The 22,499-nt window shown below is 38.2% G+C and overlaps 1 protein-coding gene across 3 annotated transcripts in view; it reads left to right on the top strand.

Annotated features, from left to right (window-relative positions):
* LOC126259963 (band 7 protein AGAP004871) overlaps positions 1-22,499 on the top strand; it is a 570,890-nt gene that overhangs the window by 520,474 nt on the left and 27,917 nt on the right. For all 3 annotated transcript variants that reach the window (XM_049957076.1, XM_049957075.1, XM_049957077.1), the window contains 2 exons: positions 5,815-5,893; positions 14,514-14,615. In XM_049957076.1, coding sequence (XP_049813033.1) covers positions 5,815-5,893; positions 14,514-14,615 — 181 coding nt within the window. The remainder of the gene's footprint in view (positions 1-5,814; positions 5,894-14,513; positions 14,616-22,499) is intronic.

The following is a 22,499-nucleotide window of genomic DNA, read 5'->3' as shown; positions in this document are numbered from 1 at the left end:
ATTAGTATGGATTGCACTATCTACAAATTTAATTAACATTTATAAGTATATTTGCAAATTTCATTGCATTTGATTATAATAATTTCAGTAGCACACCCGTGTGATGTTTTGCAGTGAAGTACTTCCAGCACTTTTATTACATTCCAGCCCAAGATCAAAATGGTGCATTACCGAATGTAACTGTATTAAGAAAAATGTTTAATTTCATGCCCTCTGTTGTGGCACAAAACTAGTAATAGCTGCTATGATACATCTTGTATAACGTTTTATTACAATCAAAATTATTTGAATTGTAGCAGAAAAAATGATAGTCATAAACCGTATCTAAAGTGTCCCATTGTGGGTTTGAAAGAACAAACATCCCAGTCAAATTAATCATGAAGAAGTGTGCAAAGGTTAAATATACTGAGGAAGAATATTGGTGCCATGACTCTTTCATTGAATAGGAGACTGAAAGAATAGTAATAAACCGATTTGAAAACTAGTGATAAAGACAGTTATGAGGAGCCCAAGATTGCCACAGCTAGGGTACTGGATGATAGCTCAACCATAACCTACATGGCAAGGGAGAGAACTGGTATGACTGACAAACTTACAAGCTCGGCTTCAGATGCCAATCAGTAGAGACCAGATTATATGCATTTGCCTGATGCATATGCATTTGCATATTTGGCTCCTTTCCACTGGTTATTGCATATTTTAACTAAAAATTAGTGACAGCACATATTTTTGATCTATGTTTACAATATTTTAAAAATTTATATGGGCAGTATCTATCTCGATCTAGTTTTGATGTCTCAGAGATTTACCGTGACCTAGAACTGTGTGCAATCACTAACGAAGAGACCAATTCCTAGTGAAATCATTACAGAAGAGGAACAGGAACAAGTAGACAGAGTCAATGCTCCTGTGTCCAAGACCCTGGTTAATCCCCTCCACTGTCATACCATATGTGCCGGCAACAATTAAAGTAAACTATGTAAGCATTTAGTAGCACTTTCTTTTTTTTCAGCTTAGCTTTCTATTTACTTGTACACAGTTGAACATGTGTACAATGTGTAGTGTGTGACACGTTGTGCACCATGGCACCTGAAAAAGAAATGTCATTTCGTGGATGGCTGACCATTCTGGAACATTTACATATGGTGGAATTGTTTTATGTTGTCGAGTTTGTGAGAAAAACGTTTCACGCAAAAAAAAAGTTTCAAATAGACCAGCATGTCAAGACAAGTCTTCATATCACAAGAATACAGAAGAAAGGACAATGATAACAATTTCTGAGAACAACAAGTTGCAGTAGCAGGGATTTGTCCAAAGGTAACCAAAAAATTAGGTTTAACTGGGATCCATGTGAAGCATTCATTGCAAGCAATATTCCTCTTTACAAACTTACAAACCATATCCTCAAAGGCTTCCTGCATAAATACTGCTTAAATTAAAATATACCAGATGAATCAACATTGCGTAAAAATTACATACTGACAATTTATGTAAATGTTCTGGAAGAAATATGCAATGAACTCAAGGACAGCATATCTGGATTTCAGCTGACCAAACTAAAGACACTTGTGGCTATTACATTACAAATTTAATTGTTGATGCTTTAAAAGAGGAGCCTTCTTCTTCCTATTTAGTGGCCTAAAAAGATGTTGAAAAAGTAAATCACTCTATGATCACCGTATTTGTGAATGAGGGTATTAGAAAAATATTTCCAGACTCTTCTGTGGATGAAAGGGTGTTTGTGTTTATTTCAGATGTTGCTCCCTATATGATCAAAGCATGAAAAGCCCTCATAGTATTTTATCCCAATTTGAATCATGTGACATGCTTTGCTCATGGAATAAATTGACTTGCTGAAGAAGAACGTTCCACATTTGTGAATTTAAACAAACTGATTTCATCAACAAAGAAAGTGTTTCTATAGGCCTCTGCTTGTATCAAGACCTACAAAGAAAAACCACCAAATGTGCCTTTACCCCCGAACTAGTGGTAACTCATTGGGACACGCAACTGGTCACACAGCTGGTCAAGCTGTGTTTTACAATGAACATTTCAAAGCCACTACAGGAGTGGTAAACAACTTCAATAGTGCAGAGGCTTTGGCAGTTTACCAATGCAAGGAAGCTTTTAATGATTCTGGTATTAAAAAAGACATTTCTGTGATTATCACTAATTTTTCCCATATACCTGCAAGTATTAAAAGGCTTGAAACTATAGGTTTGGCATTGAATGAATCTATTCAGTTAATGAATAAAATTATTCTAGTGAACTCCTCACTGCAGAAGGTATACCCAAGAAACCTTAAAGAAAAGTTTGAAAACATTTTAAACGATAACCTGGGCTTTGATTCTTCATGCCAAATTGATAATTTTATTAATGGGATGGGTGAACTTTTACCAGAAACAATAAGTGCCAACATAGCACCCAAATTCAAATACTGGCCAGTTACCTCAGTTGATGTAGAATGGTCCTTTTCTGCTTATAAAAATATTTTGCGTGATCAAAGACTCAATCTTGCTACCAAAAACTCGGGACAGTACTTGGCCATTTATGCTTATAACAACAGAAAATGTAAAATGAACTGTAAATTATGCTTTAGTCCAATAGTATTAATTAAAAGTTAATGCTGTTCAAAAGAATTTGTGATGGTATGATGTTTTTTAAATAAAATATTACAGAGTTTTTGAGCATGCCCCTCTGCATGTGTTATATCTGTACGTATCAATTATTTCACTGTGAATCACTCACATTGCATCCAATTATTACCAGCAACAACAGCAAAGAAGGAACAATTCTTGAAACATGGTATGTGTCCCCACTTTCTAATTTTTTAAAAACATCTACCAGAAAGTATTCAGAAAATGATATCAACATTCTAAATGTACCAATATTTCACGTGGCCGGCGCTCTTCCCTGTAATTGATATGCGCAGGTTCAAATTTGAGATAATAACCATGTTTTTTTTTTATTATTTGATCTAGCATATTTTGACACTTTTCATGTGTTTTTTATGAATTTTTCATGCATATTTGCGTGTATGTTTTAAGGTTTTTATGATGCATATAATCCAGTCTCTATTAATCAGTAATGAATTATGGTAAAATATATGTATGCTCCATATAATTTTATTTTTTAAATTAGTTTAATGTAATTTAATTTCACGCCACTTCAAAACAAAAGGCTAAATATTATGCTGATTTGTACAATGACGAATTGCCTGATGCCAGTAATGCTGTTATATGGAGTGATCTGTTCCCACTTGTTCCACAGTGTACCTACACATTTCAGTAAATTAACATCAACATACTCTCATGTAAACTGCCATTAGTCATACAACAGGTAGCATATTATAACCTACTTGCCTGTAACACTGTCGATGATGCTTTGTGAGCATTTCATCCAGGAAATGTTTCATCTAAAATCTTCATTGTTTCATATCACATTTTCAAGCTATCCACCAGATTGTCAATAATGACATAAAATATATTGATCTGGAATAAATCTATTCCTGGTTTCATCATGAAGTCATTTTCTCTTCTGAGTGTGCACCTCCCGAAATGCAGGATAAATATTAATTGCACTGGAAACAACTTTAGATCAGAAGGAATGGTGTCCCAATTTTTGCAAAGATTTTTCAAGTCACTTAATAACCTCTCTGAGTGTCTTACCTCAAACTCAATGTAGCTTTTTGGGCATGTAGTAATTTGCTTCTCCAACCAATTAGTGTCAACAACTTAAGCTAAATAGATGCCATGATTAAACACCTTAATGATCTCACATAATCCAAAACACCCCATACCACAGATCATGTTTTAGCTGACAAATTTTACTTACTGAGAGTTTCAACAGCAACTATAAGCTTATCCAAGTGAGCTGCAATTGATATTGCAGCATAAACCTGAGTATTCCAATGGGTATCAGACATGAAATATAAAGATCTTCCAACACACAGTTTTGGAATTTCCTAACATTGTGGACTGATACTGAACAGATTGTAAAAAAGTTGAATTTCTCTGAATAAAGTATCTGTATCATGGCAATTCACAGCTGCTTGTACTCCACATAATGCTATGACAAACACATGAAGAAATAAAATGCTCAATAGCAGTTTTCATTTTCTGATTGCAATCTATGAATTCCAACAACTGTTCATTTATTTCACATTTATTAATTTTCTTTTGGAAGTAAATATAACGAAGGATGAATGTTGTTTGCTCATATGAATAAAGAGTTGCAGCAACAGTAATTGAATAATGTTTCTAATTTTCTCTGTGTTCCAAGATGGCACCCTTGACATGATTGGCACAACTAGAAATAAATCCATTCTGGGTATCACATGACATATAATGCACGTATAAATGCTTTCCAGATTATTGTTGGTCTCTGACATTGCTAATGTGTTTTGCAAGAACTGGATCATAGTGACTCAGAACTAATATTCTGAGGAAATTTCCATTATTTGGATCTGCAATTTTCTGAGCTAAACCTCTGAATGCCAAGACTTTTTGACAAGGAAATAATGTCACTTCAAGTAAGATGAGAGCTTCAATACAAGTTGACTGTTCTATGGACAAAGAAAAGAAGAAAATTAGCTCTTCACTTCTGAGCATCAGCATGACCAATGTACCACTATCATGTAATTTCGTTTCTTCATTTTCATGACGCTTCCAGGACAACTTTTTTACAAACAGAAATACTCTGTTTTCTGTTTACTCTGAATTCAAAATATTTTCCATATTTTCTGTCCAAATCACCTTATGATGGAATCAGAAACACCTTACTTCTGAATGTTGGCAAACTTACCAAAATATGATGTTTCACAGTTGCTGGCATGTACATTTGTTGGGGAAATGTTTTGGTAGGACTTCAAACAACATTTAAACAAAGTACTTTTTTGACTCCATCACAAAGTAGTTTTAGTGCAAAATGTCTAAAGAAAATATAGTGCATTCAAGATTAAACATAAAATAGACTCATAAAACTGAAGCGCTGAAGTGGAAAGGAAGACTGCTTATACTGGTGCTGGGGTAGTGTTCTTTTATTTATTAATTTATACAAAATTTGTTTTACAATAGCAGCCTGATATTTGCCAACTTAGCTTCCTGGGAGATCCAAACCCTTGAGAGGCTTGGTCCCCCCATGAGGCTTGGGCCCCAAGAATTTTGATCCCCCCACCCTCTTGTTGGGCCTGTCTGTCCTTTCATGATATTGTCATTATTCCATCCTGTATTTTCCATTGTATAAATAGATGAATAAAACGGATGACGTGACTGTGTTCTAGGTATGAGTATGTCTAAGGTGTGACAAAAAATTAAAATAATTTTGCAGTGTTTTTTATGTATTATTATACCCACTTTCTGTACACAGTGAACTAAATGCTGAATTCTGCACTTAATTTTAACTCTGTAAGCATTTTAGCATTCTTTTTCTTGTGTGAAAGTGATCTATCACTTTACAGTGTTTCAGTCTTTTTCACTCTAATTGTAATTATTTTTGGGTAACTAGTAACTTTATCAGATTGTGTTTGTCTTAGTAGTTTTCTAATTGTGTAGCATCAGCGTGATCTAATCAAGTCTTCTTGTGTCAGTTTTTCTCCATAAAGTCACCTCCTCTTACAATTAGTAATCATGACATTCTGGAAAAACATATAGTCTGGTCACTTTGCTAAGACCCTATGCTACAAAATAATCTAAAAGAACTGGATGTATAGCTTTGCTACTATAATCATGGCTGCAAAATATTTAAACATGATTTACTTTCAGTGTTTCCAAAATAGTTGTAAAAGACATAAATTTGTAACCGTTCTTATTACAGAAAGGATGTGAGACTTCCTGTGCAGTTGCAGAGAGCAATGGCTGCTGAGGCTGAAGCAGCCCGAGAAGCAAGAGCAAAGGTGAGCATTATCAGGTTCTGGTTTGTAGTGAATATGCTACACTATTGCCAAAATGGCACAGTATTAAACCAGATAACAGCTATCAATGGGTGAACAATTATTAACAAGCAAGTACTGGATATTTGGACTAAACTTGCAAAGCAGAATTTGTTATTTTCACACTCACACTAAATACTCCTATTGTCTGTTTGGAATGTTCCTGAATTGTAATCTGATATTAATTACAGAAATCAATATTTAATATTATCAGTTAGTGTTAATCAGTGTTGCATTATTATTCATCATTATTCTGCATCACATGGTAACAATACACCATACATCATAGTGGCAACAGAAAATTCTTGGTAGAATATATGTAATGGAAGTAAAGGTAACAGCTCACCTTAGAGCTCAGACCCTCAGTTATCAGTAAATACATAAACAATGCTAAGAATGCTGCTGAAGTTTTTAATGAATATTTCTTGAGAAATAATAGAATACACATACATACTCACACATATCCCTGCCCAACCACATTGTGACAGTAGAATGAATGAAGGAGGGGATATGAGACAGTGGTGGAGGTTGGTACAGTACAGGGACTAGCAAAGACCTAGACCAGGAGGACTGCTGTATCAAAGGATTTATTGCAATGGCAGTTTCCATCTATGTAATTCACAGAAGCTGGTATTGGAGGGAAAGTTCCAGGTGGCATGGGATGGAAAGCTTATTCAAAGTCGAGCATGTTATGTTCAGCATTGTTTTCCATCCTTCGTTCAGCTCTGTTGTTGGCCATAATTTGGCAGTGGCCATTCATTTGGGTTTCAGCTGGCTGGTCATCATTCCTACAGAAAATGTGGCACAGATATTACAGCAGTGCCACTATGTGATACGACTGTTTCTACAGATTGTCCTGCTTCTGATAGGATAAGATATATCTGTGGCAGGGCAGTAGTAGTATGTACTGAAAGAGTGCATTTGACAGGTCTTGCACCTGGGTCTTCCACAGGGAAGGGGTTGAGGTTGGGTATGGCATAAGGATGGAATAGGGTATTTCGTATGTTAGGTGATTGGTGGAACACCTCTTTGGGAGGGTTGGGAAGGACTGTGGACAGAATGTTCCTCATTTCCAGGCATGATGATAATTAGTCAATGCCCTGTGATAAGATATGGTTAAATCGTTCAAGTCAGAGGTAATATTGGATGAAACAGGCGGTGAGTAAGGGATGATGCTCCTTTGCAGTTGATTCAGAATGATGGTTGGAGGCTTAGAGGTGTGTAGGGATATGGTCATGGAAATCTGTATGTTGACTAAATTTAGGGGTAATGCCTACCTGCAAAGGCCTCAGTAAGATCTTCTGCATACTGTGCAACAGATCACCTGTTACAGCACTTGCAATGTCCATTGATGACCAGGCTGTATGACAGGGGCTTTTTAATGTGGAACAGATAGCAAGGAAATTGATGTCCAGGAAGGTAACATACTGGGCTGAGAAAGAGGAGATAAATTACGTTGGGGAGAAGTCATTGAGGCTTTGGAGGCATGAGAACAGTGTGTATTGACCCAAGGGCAAATACAAGAACATGGCTAGACAGATGATACGCATTAAGACAATTATCTCTGCAGATTTAGGTGACAACTAAGGGGTACAGTCGTATGGTTCATATTTAAGAGGACAGTACTTCAGGTCCCTATGCAGGCATGCAGATTTAGGTTTTCTGCAATTTTACTAAATTTCTTAGGTAAAATGCTGAAATGGTTCCTGTGAAAGGGTACAGCTAATTTCCTTGTCAATTGTTTATCAAACTGCACTTGGGTCCATTTCATCCACAGCAGGATGTTAAAACCTCTCCTTCTCTTTTTTGTTCCTTTCTTGAAATGTCACATGTTTTCCTTTCTGCATTAGTACCTGTGGTCTTCACAAATCTTGAATAGTTCATTTCACAAGAAGTCAAGCAGTGTATCTGTCCTCTCCCTTAGCTACAAAATGACTTTTCATCATTCTCCTTTTAGCATGTGGGTTTTGTTACATTACACTATAGTGTCTTGTTAAATATGTATGTGATGTAACAGTTATGCAAGCTGTTTATCTTACAAAGATTTCTTCACCAGTTGTGACAACTGAAATTTGGCACTAGACCACTATGGATCCCAGGTCTCCCATGTCTCACAAGCCGTCACCTAGACCAAATCGGCCATCCACGTGCACATTCAGTACTCTATTGTAACAGACATTTCCCTAAGAGAAACATTATCATAACTTTCTTCCCTGTCATGCTGTTCCATTACACTCTATATATTTCTCATGGTGTTCAGGAGCAATTTTCATAGGCTCAACTGAATTTGTTACATCTCTTACCAATTTCTTATCATCATAAACATTACAGTAAAGAACCAATGCATGTGTTCACTTGAAACAGTGTTAGACATTACTTGTCAAAGTTTTCAGTACTGATGCATCATAATGACAATTCATGTGAGGAAATTTAACAATATACCACATTTTTTATTCCCTAGCATCTCAAAGTTACCACTCGACTAATACCATCCTACCAAGCTGGAATTTTATTCATTATATTAATGCCATGTGTAAAATGACTGCTATTTCACATGCTGTTCATGAAAATTTGAGTACTACTATACATAAACTCATTGGCATCACAATGCCAGCAACTGTAAATCTTCTGGAGAGTTTGGAATTTCCAGAAAGAATATTTTTCCAGAAACAATTTAATAATCACCTTAAAACCAAAATATGGATTTGAACAATTCGTAACAATAGTTAAAACTTATCGATAACTACCATTCCTAACTAATATGAAGTTGTGAGGGAAGTAAAAAAACTGAACCACAGTCAGCTAAAATTAAATTACAAATTAAATATGAAAGTAATATTTATTTCCCACAACTAATCACAATGTTAAAGTGATAATTACAATGTTTATTCCACAAGATTTTGGGATTGCAGCCGGATCTCATTGACTTCTTTCCACGATATTTCGGCTGACAACCTTACAGCCATCTTCAGGTGAGTGTTTGACACTGGAGATTGCTAGTGCAAGTCGCTCTATTTATACGTAAAAGTGCCGCAGGTGCGCATGTGCAAGTTACCGTAGCATGCGTGCCACCTGTCGATTCCAAGGCCCTCTACAATATTACTGCATCTATGGAGCGCAAACGAATGCGTGAAAAAAGTAAAACATGCACGCAGACGTGTCCAAAACAATAAAATGCAAAATATTCAATATTAAAATTAAAATTACTTGTCGCTTGACATGTCAGAAGCCATAAAAAGTTTTCTTTTGGTTGAAATTAAAGAAATCAATGGGTCCCAGGCCTTATTCAATAAAAAGCCGCCATCACGATTAATGAGATTTTACGCTAAACGTATTTCCACGGATTCCTTCACAATTGAATCCCAGAAGGATCTCGATGGGGCCAAGATTTTCGTGGCCGAATAATCCATAGCATGTCCTGTGGAAATACAATGTTCGGCTATGGCCGACTTACTGGGCTGTAAAAGGCGAGTGTGGCGCTCACGTTCAACGCAACGGACATGTACTGTGCATGTGGTTTGACCATGTAGGCTTTCCCACACTCGCAAGGTATTTTATAAATTCCACCCTTCCGTAATCCCAGATCATCCTTGGCTGAGCCCAGAAGAGCACGAGTCTTTGTAGGTGGCCGGAAGATTGCTTTCACACGATGTTTCTTTAAAATTCTGCCTACTTTCGATGAAATTTTCCCGACATATGGGAGAAATGCTCTGGACTTAAACACCTCCTTATCCTCTTGATCTTGTGGGTGGTCACATGTTTTCCTCCTTAAAGTAGTACTGACCTCATGTGCAGAATATCCATTATGTTGAAATACCGATTTCAAGTGCTCTAATGCGTCTGCAAGGCTGTCTTTATCAGACACGACATGTGCCCTATGCACCAATGTTTGAAGGACGCCCATAGTTTGTGACGGGTGATGACAACTTGACGCCTGCAGGTACAGATCTGTATGCATGGGTTTTCGATAGACAGAATGCCCCAATGACCCATCCACCCTGCGTTTAACCATGACGTCCAGAAATGATAGGCAACCATCCTTTTCAACTTCCATCGTAAACTGAATGTTTGTGTGGATGGAATTCAGATGTTGTAAAAACCGTGAAAGCTCTTCTTCACTGTGAGGCCACACTACAAAGATATCGTCCATGTACTGCCAGAAGACTGTTGGTTTCAACATCGCCGAATCGAGAGCCCTCTCCTCAAAGTCTTCCGTATAAAAGTTTGCTACCAGAGGGGACAGAGGACTGCCCATGGCAACACCGTCAAGTTGCTCAAAATATTCATTATTAAATAGAAAGTAAGTAGAGGACAGGGCATGGTGAAACAGCGCTGTTATATCGGCCGTAAACTTATTGCCGATAAGTGACAATGAATCCAAAAGAGGGACCCTCATGAAGAGTGAAACGACATCGAAACTTCCTAACAAGTCCAAATCCATCAGCTGTAGTGTTCTCAGTCTATTGATAAAGTCCACAGAGTTGCGAATATGGTGTGTACATTTGCCAACAAAAGGTCTCAGTAGCAAAGCCAAATGACTAGATAAATCGTATGTTGGAGCAAAGTTCGCCAGAGTGACACATTTTATCAAGACCGCCGCTGCAAAGTTCATCACTCGTAAAGCACGTTTAGCCCTTGTGAAGGAGAGGATACGCTTCACTCACCGGGAACTGGACATGGTTTCGAAAGAGCTGTTTTATTTGCATATGGAGATTGCATCTAATCTTCCTTCCCTCTCCTGGGAATGGGTCAATGGTGTAACATGGGCCAAATCAGACTGGGTCCGTCAGGAGTTTTCTTTAAGACAGTCATCGAAGTTCGACCGATTCTCAGCTACGTCATGACAAGAAGATGTTTTTCGACGTTCTGTGGTAAATTTCACGGATTTAGACAATGTGACACTGTCAGTACTTGGGAAAGGTCTGAACTTCGCACCGACACCTAGGACCTTACCTTTAACAGATTTTATTAGTGCTGTTGAAGAAGCTGTCAGGCCTCTATCCAGTGAAGTAGCAGAAAAAATCAGGGGGGAAACATGTCGCGCCCTAACGAGAACTCGGCCTCAGAAGAGCAACATTTCTTCAATGGAAAGGGCTGCGCTGTGCAAGTTACGGGAAGATCCTCAGATGGTGGTCCTTCCGGTGGATAAGGGGAATGCTACTGTGCTGTTGCCATGTGATATGTATGATCAGAAGATATATAGTTTGCTGAGTGAGACAACATACAGGTAGCTTGATAAAGACCCTACTCGGAAAGTAGAAAGGAAAACGTCAGAGTTGCTAAACTCCTCTTCTCTGCCGCAAGAAGTTGTGATAAGATTAAGACCTCACAGTTCTGTTCCACTGAGGTTATATGGTCTTCCAAAGATCCATAAGGATAATGTGCCCTTACGCCCCATAGTGAGCAATGTGGTGCTCCAACATATGATTTATCTGGTCATTTGGCTTCGCTACTGAGACCTTTTGTTGGCAAATGTACGCACCATATTCGCAACTCTGTGGACTTTATCAATAGACTGAGAACACTACAGCTGAAGGATTCGGACTTGTTAGTAAGTTTCGATGTCGTTTCACTCTTCATGAGGGTCCCTCTTTTGGATCCATTGTCACTTATCGGCAATAAGTTTACGGCCGATATAACGGCGCTGTTTCACCATGCCCTGTCCTCTACTTACTTTCTATTTAATAATGAATATTTTGAGCAACTTGACGGTGTTGCCATGGGCAGTCCTCTGTCCCCTCTGGTAGCAAACTTTTATATGGAAGACTTTGAGGAGAGGGCTCTCGATTCGGCGATGTTGAAACCAACAGTCTTCTGGCAGTACATGGACGATACCTTTGTAGTGTGGCCTCACAGTGAAGAAGAGCTTTCACGGTTTTTACAACATCTGAATTCCATCCACACAAACATTCAGTTTACGATGGAAGTTGAAAAGGATGGTTGCCTATCATTTCTGGACGTCATGGTTAAACGCAGGGTGGATGGGTCATTGGGGCATTCTGTCTATCGAAAACCCATGCATACGGATCTGTACCTGCAGGCGTCAAGCTGTCATCACCTGTCACAAACTATGGGCGTCCTTCAAACATTGGTGCATAGGGCACATGTCGTGTCTGATAAAGACAGCCTTGCAGACGCATTAGAGCACTTGAAATCGGTATTTCAACATAATGGATATTCTGCACATGAGGTCAGTACTACTTTAAGGAGGAAAAAACGTGACCACCCACAAGATCAAGAGGATAAGGAGGTGTTTAAGTCCAGAGCATTTCTCCCATATGTCGGGAACATTTCATCGAAAGTCGGCAGAATCTTAAAGAAACATCGTGTGAAAGCAATCTTCCGGCCACCTACAAAGACTCGTGCTCTTCTGGGATCAGCCAAGTATGATCTGGGATTACGGAAGGGTGGAATTTATAAAATACCTTGCGAGTGTGGGAAAGCCTACATGGTCAAACCACACGCACAGTACATGACCGTTGCGTTGAACGTAAGCGCTACACTCGCCTTTTACAGCCCAGTAAGTCGGCCATAGCCGAACATTGTATTTCCACAGGACATACTATGGATTATTCGGCCACGAAAATCTTGGCCCCATCGAGATTCTTCTGGGATTCAATTGTGAAGGAATCCGTGGAAATACGTTTAGCGTAAAATCTCATTAATCGTGATGGCGGCTTTTTATTGAATAAGGCCTGGGACCCATTGATTTCTTTAATTTCAACCAAAAGAAAACTTTTTATGGCTTCTGACATGTCAAGCGACAAGTAATTTTAATTTTAATATTGAATATTTTGCATTTTTTTGTTTTGGACACGTCTGCGTGCATGTTTTACTTTTTTCACGCATTCGTTTGCGCTCCATAGATGCAGTAATATTGTAGAGGGCCTTGGAATCGACAGGTGGCGCGCATGCTACGGTAACTTGCGCATGCGCACCTGCAGCACTTTTATGTATAAATAGAGTGACTTGCACTAGCAATCTCCAGTGTCAAACACTCGCCTGAAGATGGCTGTAAGGTTGTCAGCCGAAATATCATGGAAAGAAGTCGATGAGATCTGGCTGCAATCCTGAAATCTTGTGGAATATTCAATACGATGGGATAATTTCAAGAGTCACATTACAATGTTTGTTAAATATCAAACTATTTCAAATTACTATTGCAGGTTGGTAAGAACTTGTAACACTTAACACAAGAAGTGCAAGCTGGTAAACCAGGTAAGGCAAGACAGGAAATGAAAGGCTGTTAGACTGTGCATGATTAAGGGGAAGATAAATGCCACCTATAGGAAAATTAAAGAGACCTTTGAAGCACAGAGAGGTGCCTTAGGAATTTCAAGAGCTGAGATGGCAATCCACTACTAACAAAAGAGGAAGCTGAAATGTTGAAGTATTATATGGAGGGACTGTAGAAGGTAAATTAATTTCTAGACAATATTTTAGAAAGAGAATAGGAAGTAAATGAACATAAGGTGGGACATAAAGTCAAATGAAGTTTCCTGGTGTAGACAGCATTCCCTCAGAATTATTAAGATCCTCAGGAGAGCCAGCTATCTTATGTACAAGATATATCAGACAAGTGAAATCCTCAGATTTCAAGAAGAATCAGTAAATCCTATTCCAAAGAGGGCAGGTGACGATATGTATGAGTATTACCAAATTCAAAAGGAAAGCAAACCTACATTTGTAGACCTAGAGAAAGCTTTTGACAATGATGACAGGAACACACCCTTGGAAATTCTGAAGGCAGCACAGATTAAAATAACATAGATTGAAAAGCTATCTACAGCTTGTACAGAAACCATGCTGCAGTTTTAGGAGTCAGAGGGTGTGAAAATGAAGCCATAGTTGAGGAGGGAATGAGAAGGGTTGCAGCCTCTCCCCAGTGTTATTCAGCCTATACATTGAACAAGCAGTAAAGTAAACCAAGGATAAAGTTGGAAAGAGAATTAATGTTCAGGGGGAAGAAATAAAAATTTTGCAGTTTGTTGATGGCATTGCCAAAATTTTTGGTCATCCAAAGATACAAAATATCTGACAGAGAGCAAAGTAAACTTTGAAAGTAAAGTGTAAAAGTTTCTTTTTGACGACTCCTTCTATTCCTTAGAAGAATTTCTGTCATAGTAATGTGTAAAAGGAGCTGGGTAGAAATTGCTAACTCACATGTGTATATTTAATAATAAAAAATAAAACAAAAAAACTTATAAATGTTCGACATGTAGCCATATTTACAAAATAATTTGTGTAGTGAATGTAAAAGGGCTTGTTCCTTATCATAAAGATTTATCATAAAAATGATCTGTGGTATCTGTCACTGAGGGCAACCTTTGTTCAAAAGTCAGTTTCAACCTTTGTTTAAACTTTCCCATGCTTCTGTTAGAGCAAGTAATTCATGTAGATTCAGTAAATGTAACTGTTTTAACTGTTTCTACCTAGTATTGGCTTCTGTTCTCACAGGTATTGGACTATTTCAGCAGAACTACCACTGCCCAAGTGGTGAATAAGGTCTTCTTTTTATCAATCACTTTCAAAAATATTTATTCTAGAGTTGTCTAATATGTATTTGGTATGGACATGGTTGCAGGTAATTGCAGCTGAAGGTGAACAAAAGGCTTCAAGAGCCTTACGTGAAGCATCTGAAGTTATTGGAGACTCTCCTGCTGCTCTCCAGCTCCGGTATTTGCAGGTAATTAAAATAAGAAACAGTATTTTAGCACTAATGATAAAAATAATTCTTCTATAGAGCACTCATTTATATTGTACATAATTCACTGGGTTGGCATCCTTACCAATTTGAAATAAAGAAAGAGAAGATTCAATGAAGAACTAAATGATTCTGGTCAGTCTTTTGATTGGTTAGTGCAAGATTGTTGCATATACATTAAACAGAACCCTGTAAAACACTACAGTGACACAATAAGGGTACTTGACATTGGGGATAGGCTAAATCAAAAAAAAAATTCAGAGCCTGTGTTGCAAACAGAATAAAAAATACATGATTTTCTTCAACATACATCTCTTGCAGTGATGATGGTACTAAAATAATGGAAACTTCAGCATATACAGAGGAATAATGACCACCATTCTTTGTATGTGCCATCAACTTCTCTATCCATACACTAAAAACCACTGTGAAGTGCATGTAAACTTTAAATTAATTTTTCTGTATCTCTTTTAAAGTCAGAATCTATTATACTACTTGGTTTGCAAGTTATATTTAAGAACTGAAATTGCAACACCCAAATATGCAGTTTGTGTTGTGTAAGAAAAATACATGGAATAATTTATTGATTCCACCAAGCTAACAGAACACTAAACTAAACTCTGCCTGGACAGGCCATAAAGGGCCAATGGTACCAAACAGTACCATGTCATCCTCAGCCCACAGTCATCACTGGATGCAGATGTGGAGGGGCATGTGGTCAGCAGACCACTCTCCCAACCATATGTCAGTTTATGACACTGTGAAGCTAACAAAGCATCTCAAATGTTTGTAGGCATTTACACACACTGACTGTCATCACAAATTCAGAAGCAGTGCTAATACGTGACATATATAATAGTTGCGATTATGCTGCACTTGTGAACTTTTAAATACTGACTTAGTAAAAATAGACCAATGAGCAGAAAAAGAGGAAATATTGCATTAATCACATTAGTATTTGTGCTGCAGCATCGAGAAATGGTTTTCCAAATAGGATATTGCTGGCAAAATGTGTGGAATAAGGCAGTTTAGCTTACAGCTGTTGATCTATCATGAAATATGTTATACCTTATATTCAAAATCTTTAAAAAATTCTTCAAAAGGTATGTTTACTTGAGTAAATACACATTAAAATTAAGGATCAATAATTGTCTGAAAGGTGATACTGCTGCCAAAATCTGTAGAAAGCATACAAGTAGTTTACAACTGACAATATAAGTGAAATTTTGTGCAACACTTTCAATTGTTCAAAAATACACCATCTATCATGCATTAGTCAATGAAGGTACTGGGGAACCAGTGAAAATACTAAAATATTCTAATATAGAATGGTAAAAATGTCTAATCTGACACACACAGCAATGAGGAAACAAGAAACCAAAAGCTGACAATATTAAACAACATTTAACAATTCTTGTCAGATTCATGTACAGACATATAAATAGCCCTTTCTCATTCAATTCAGTTTCTACATTTTGCTTTGCAGTTCAGTGATGGTCTAAACAGTTTCTCAAAGATGTAATTATTTTTACATCAGAGTAGGACCATTTCAATATCAGTAGATCAGCATCTATAGGTAGAGAATTATCAGTTTATTTGTACATGGCTCATTCACTTAACCATTCTTATCTGATATTTTTACCAAGTGAAGTGGTGAAATGATTAGCATACTGGACTTGGGATGACAATGGTTCAAATCCACATCTGGCCATCCAGATTTAGCTTGTGCTCTGTCTCTAATGATCTCAATGCCAATTAGGTGTTAAACCCTAATCTTCCTTCCTTACATCTCACAGTTCGTTTAATTTCTTCATAATTTTCTTTGAGTCTTGTGGAATCTCCTTTAATATGTGAGTTTCTCAATTGTTATTGCTCTGTCCTATGAATTCACTTTGCTAGATAGTTGTGCACCTCCTTTTATGCCTTCTTCCTTGGGAAGTATTTGTGTATGTTTATTCTTCCATTGCAATTTATGTGTGCACACAGAAAAAGGACAGAAAATTATTGAGCAATGGAAAATTCGGGGTGGAATACAAACAACATGAAAAGGATAGATTGCTACTCATGACTTATGGTATTTTGTGGACTATAAGATGCACTTTTTCTTTGAAAGATTACCTCCAAAATTCAGGTGCATCTTATACTTGAAATTAATATAAAAAGTTGAGTGTTTGATTTGAAATTCATGCCAGTCTTAAACATGGCCATACATTCTATGCTGCAGTAAACTTATTTCTATATGGCAGCATTGGATTCAACTGAGAGCAACAATGTGCTGATATGATGACTATGATTTGCGGGGATTCACAAGCTTGCTAACACTGTCTCCCTTCCACCCCATCATCACAAACCCAAAACATTATCTAGCCTACGATTTGTCATTGCACTCTACACTGCCAGTGAACTTGAATTGAACGTGATTTGTGTTGTTGGTAATAGTACAATATTTCTGTTAGTAGTTAGCTTCATAATGGAAAAAAAATAAAAGATACTCACATGATGTGGGTTATAAATTCATTATTATAGTATATGCAGAAGAATATGGAACCAGTGCAGCTGAATGACATTTCAGCCCTCCCCTAGCAGAAAAAAAGCCATTCGCAATTGGTGGGCTAGTAAAGAAGAAACTCAAAAAGTGAGGAAGACTGAATGCACAAATAGAGGACCGACTGCAAAATGGCCAACACTAAAAGGTGACATATTGTAGTGGAGTCAAGGACAGTGTCAAAATGGCACTGGAATTTCTACAAAAATGATCCAAATACATGCTCATAAGCTGGTATTACAGTGGAACTTAACAGATTTTAAGGGTGAACTTGGTTGGTGCTACAGGTTTATGAAATGTCATGGACTTAGCATGTGCATCAAAACCAGAATATCTCAGAAAATTATACAAGTGTATGAAGAGAAAACATTATCTTTCAGTTACTTTATTATTAAACATCAAAAGAAAACCAGGTGGAACTAATCCAAATAGTGAACATGGACAAAAGTCCTCTGATATTTGATGTGCTGAGTAACAGAAGTGTTGCCATGAAAGGAGCTAAAAATGTAACTATAAAAACAAGTAAACATGGAAAAATGCACTACACTGTTGTCCATTCATGTTGTGCTGATGGTACCAATTGTAGTCCAATGATCATTTCCATGTACAAAACAGTTCCAAAGCCTTCTGAAACACCTCCAGGTTTTGTTGTTCACATAGATGACAAGAGTTGGATGGATGACATTGGTATGAAATTATGGATTAACAGAGTGTGGGGAAGAGAGAAGGTTCTTTATTGAAAAAGAGTTCTCTTCTTGTGCTAGATCAGTTTAACAGACATTTGGAAAATTCTGTGAAACAGAAACTGAGACATGGGAATACAGAGCTTGCTGTTCCAGGAGGCCTTACTTCAAAATTGCTACCTCTTGAATTCTTGATAAATAAACCATTTAAAGTGTATGTGAGAGAGGAATGGAACAAATGGATGATGGATGAAACCCAACATGAACTCACACCAAAGGGAGCTTTAAAATGACCTACAATCAAACAGGTATGTCATTGGATGAAACATTCATGGTCTAGAGTGAGAGAAGACATTATTGTTCAATCTTTCAAGACATGTGGCATAAGTAATGCTCTTGATGGCAGCAAAGATTGTCATATATAAAGGGGGCAACAATGATGACAAAGAGGAAGATGAAAAAAGAGAGGAAAGGTCAGTTGATGATTTTTGGGGATTTTAAAGGTCAGTTCAGTTTTATAAACTAAGAATTTTTTTAGTCTAGCTATGCAATCTAATAATAAAAATAGTAAAAATGTTATTTAAAAAAAATCACTTAAAATTGTGGTACATATTGAAGTCCATAGCTTCTTACAGTTCATAGCATCTTATAGTCTGCAAAACAGAGTAGAGCAGGTGTTGAATTGCAGACATGCACAATGAGAAACAATGCTGGATATTTAAACTTTTGGACAAGAAGTTTCTTCTTCCAAATTAGCATGACACTCTGGTGCTGCAGACCATCTGCATACTTGACTGCACCTGACTTGAGCAGTGGTCTGCTGGCATGAGTGGTGGGAATAAGGAGGAGGCAAGGGACAAGAGGGGGAGGGATAGCAAAGTAGGGGTCGGAGAAGATGATGTACTACCTGTGGGAGCATGCAAAGATGTGGTAGTGACAGAATGGGCTGCAAGGTGCAAAGTCAAAAGGTTGCACTTGAGGCAGTGGTTGTGGGAGGGATGAGGGGGGATAAAGGTAGAGGGGAGGACTGAAGAAAAGGAAAAACTATTAGGTAGTAGGTTCATTAGTGGGGTAGAAGGCACATGTAGTGTTGGAGTGTATGCAGGGAAGGGGATAGGTAAGTGGAGGACAGGAACAAGTGAAAGTTGAGGCTAGGGGTATTGTGGGGGTGAAGCATATATTGTAGGAAGAGTTCTTACCAGTGCAGTTCAGAAAAGCTGGTGATAGTAGGAAGAATCTGGTTGGCACAGGCTGTGAACCAGTCATTGAACTGAAGCATATTATGTAGGGCAGTATGTTCAACAGCTGGGTGATTTAGCTGTCTCTTGGCCCCTGTTTGGTGGTGTCCATTCATGTGGACATACAGTTTGTTAGTTGTCATGCCCACACAGAAACTGGCACTGGGGCTACAGCTTAGTTTGTATATCATATGGCTGCTTTCACATGTAGCCTTGCTTCTGATGGGGTACGAGATGCCTGTTATGGGACTGGAGGAGGTGGTCATGGGAGGATGTATGGGACAGGACTTGCATCTAGGCCTATTTCAGGGGTATGAGCTGTGAGAAAAGGAGTGTGGATGGACAATGATGTGGTATAGGTTCAGTGGGCAGCAGAATATCACTGTAGGAGGGAAGGGATGGTGATTTCAGGACATGGCAAGAAGTAGTCCAAAGGGGACTGCTTGACACTACAAGTGTAACAACCTTGGATGGCTAGGCTGTATGGAAGGGATTTCTTGGCTTGGAATGGGTGGCAGCTGTTGCAGGGAAGCTATTGTTGGTGTTTGGTACGTTTGATGTGGACAGAGGTAGTGAAGTATCTGTCCTTGAAGTATAGAAGAAGGTGGCTTGTTGAGTTGAGGAGGATTAGGTGATGCAAAAGGGGGAGAAGGTGTTGAGGATCAGGAAGAATGTGAACAGGGTGCCCTGATCCTTGGTTCAGATCATGAAGGTATCATCAGTGAATCAGGTTAGGGGTTTGGTATTCTGAGTGGCTAGGAAGGAGTCCTCTATATGGTAAAGAATAGGTTGACATAGGGCAGTGCCATGCATGTGTCCATTGTTGTACCATGGATTTCTTTGTAGGTGATGCTTTCCTAGAAGAAGTAATTGTAAGTGAGGATGTAGTTGGTCATGGTGACCAAGGGAGGAGGTTGTACATTTGGAGTTAGCCAGGCATTGGGAAAGGTCGTGTTCAATAGTATCAAAGCCATGAGCATTGGGGATGTTGGTGTAAAGGGAGGTAGCACTGACAGCAATGACAGGGCACTGGGTGATAAAGCAACAGGAATTGTGGAGAGATGGTAAAGCAAATGGTTGATGTTTTTTGTGTGGGAGGGTAATTTACAGGTAATAAGCTAAAGGTGTTGGCCCATCAGAGCAGAAATTATCTCTGTTCTGTGGAGGCACAATTACCGGTGACCATGGGTTGTCCTAGGTGATTAGGTTTATGGACTTTAGGAAATGTGTAGACGGTAGGAGCATGGGTAGTAGTGGGGGGTGACGTGACAGATAGGCTCAGTAAATAAATTCTGAGGATGGACCTAAGGATTTGAGGAGTGACCATAGATTCTGCTGGATTTCGGGAATGGGGTCGCTGTGGCAGGGTTTGTAGGTGTCTATATCTAACAGTTGCCAGAGTCCATGTGCCAGTAATCAATGCAGTTCATAACCTCAATGATGGAGCCTTTGTTGGCACATAGGATTATAAGGTCAGGATCCCTTTACAGGTGGTGGACAGCAGTTCTTTCTGTGGATGTAAGGTTGTTTTCTAAATTTTGAGAATGATGTTGAGGCAATGTTCAAGGTTAGGAAACAGGGGATGACTTCAGGGCAAAGGGACTGGATCATGGATGGTCAAAGGAGAGTACTCAGTTTATAGCTTTTGTAGGTTTAGAGAAAGCTTTTGCCTACGTTGGCTGGACTACTTTCTTTGAAATTTTGGAAAGCTGTGGAGGAAATCTAGGAGAAATTTGAAAAGTGAACTAAAAATCAGGGAGAAAGGGAGACAAAATAAAAACTTTGCAGTTTTTTTATGACATTTAATTCTGTCAGAGACAGCAAAGGATTTGGAATAATAGTTGAATGGATAAATAGTATCTTGAGAAAAGCTTGTAAGATGAATGACAATAAAAGTAAAACACATGTAATAAATTGCAGACAAATTAAATCAAGCAATGCTGAGGGAATTAGATAAGGATATGAGACACTAAAAGATATAGACGAGTTATGCTATATTGGCAGCATAACAACTGATGATGGCAAAAGCAGGGAATATATAAAATCCAGAATTTCAAGGGCAGGGAAAGAATTTCCAAAAAAGGGGAATTTGTTAAATTCTAACAGTAATGTGTTAGGAAGTCTTTTCTGAAGATATATGTCTGGAGTAAAATGTGAGCAACAAGCATTCAGACAAGAAGAGAACAGAAGCTTTCAAAATTTGGTACTATAGAAGAATGCTGATAATTAGATAGGCAAATCTAATAACAAATGAGGAGGTGCCAAACTGAATTGGGAAAAAAGATATTTGTGGTGCTATGTGGATGGAAGAAGGGATTAGATGATTGGACATGGAGGAATCATCAGTTTCTTAATGGAAGAAAGTGCATGAGATAAAAACTGTAGATGGAGACTGAGGCTTTCATATAGTATGCAACTTCAAATTTATGTAGGTTGTGGTAGTAATGTAGAAATGAGGAGGCTTGCACTGGATAGACTAGCATGGTGAGTTGAATCAAACTAGTCTTAGACTGAAGACCACAGCAATATCATACAAAAATGGAGATATCATAGAAGAGGGTAGGAGCATGCCTACATCATCACTGTGTCTTCTCAAATGTGGCTGTTTCTGCTGTGAAAAACAGTGTTTTAATTTCTTGGTGAATATGAACCTATCCCCTGCAATTCAGCACAGCTACTGTAAAGTTATGAATACTGAAACCTCTATGGCACACTGGCTCTTGAAAACATTGTGAGTGGACTGAACCACATCAGTAGCACTACAGGGATACATTTTGACTTCTTTAAAGCATTAGATATAGTACACCACAGTATTTTATTGGAAATATTAGACAATACTTTTATAAATAGAATAGTTAAAAATAGTTTTCCAGTATTATCTTGAAAATGGTACCAGGCAGTGGAAGTCTGACAGAATCAAAGCATTAAATTGGCATAAAAAATTGAATCAATAACAGTAGGTGTTTCACAAGACTGTTTGTTATGATAGCTCCTATTCCTTATTCATATTAAGGAAAACAGGGTCCCATTAAACTACACTATGTGATCAAAAGTATCTGGACACACCCAAAAAACATACATTTTTCATCTAAGGTGCATTGTGCTGCCACCTACAGCCAGGTACTCCATATCAGCGACATCAGTAGTCATTAGACATTGTGAGAGAGCAGAATGGGGTGCTCCATGGAACTCACAGACTTCAAACATGGTCAGCTGATTGGGTGTCACTTGTGTCATACATCTGTACATTTCCACGCTCCTAAACAACCCAAGGTCCACTGTTTCTGATGTGATGGTGAAGTAGAAACATGAAGGGACACATACAGCATAAAAGCGTACCGGCCAACCTCGTCTGTTGACTGACAGAGACTGCCAACAGTTGAAGAAGGTCGTAACATGA

Source organism: Schistocerca nitens, chromosome 5, assembly GCF_023898315.1.
Source record: "Schistocerca nitens isolate TAMUIC-IGC-003100 chromosome 5, iqSchNite1.1, whole genome shotgun sequence".
Taxonomy (NCBI): domain Eukaryota; kingdom Metazoa; phylum Arthropoda; class Insecta; order Orthoptera; family Acrididae; genus Schistocerca; species Schistocerca nitens.
Note: the sequence above shows the minus strand (reverse complement) of the source record. Positions and strands in the feature narration are given on the sequence as shown.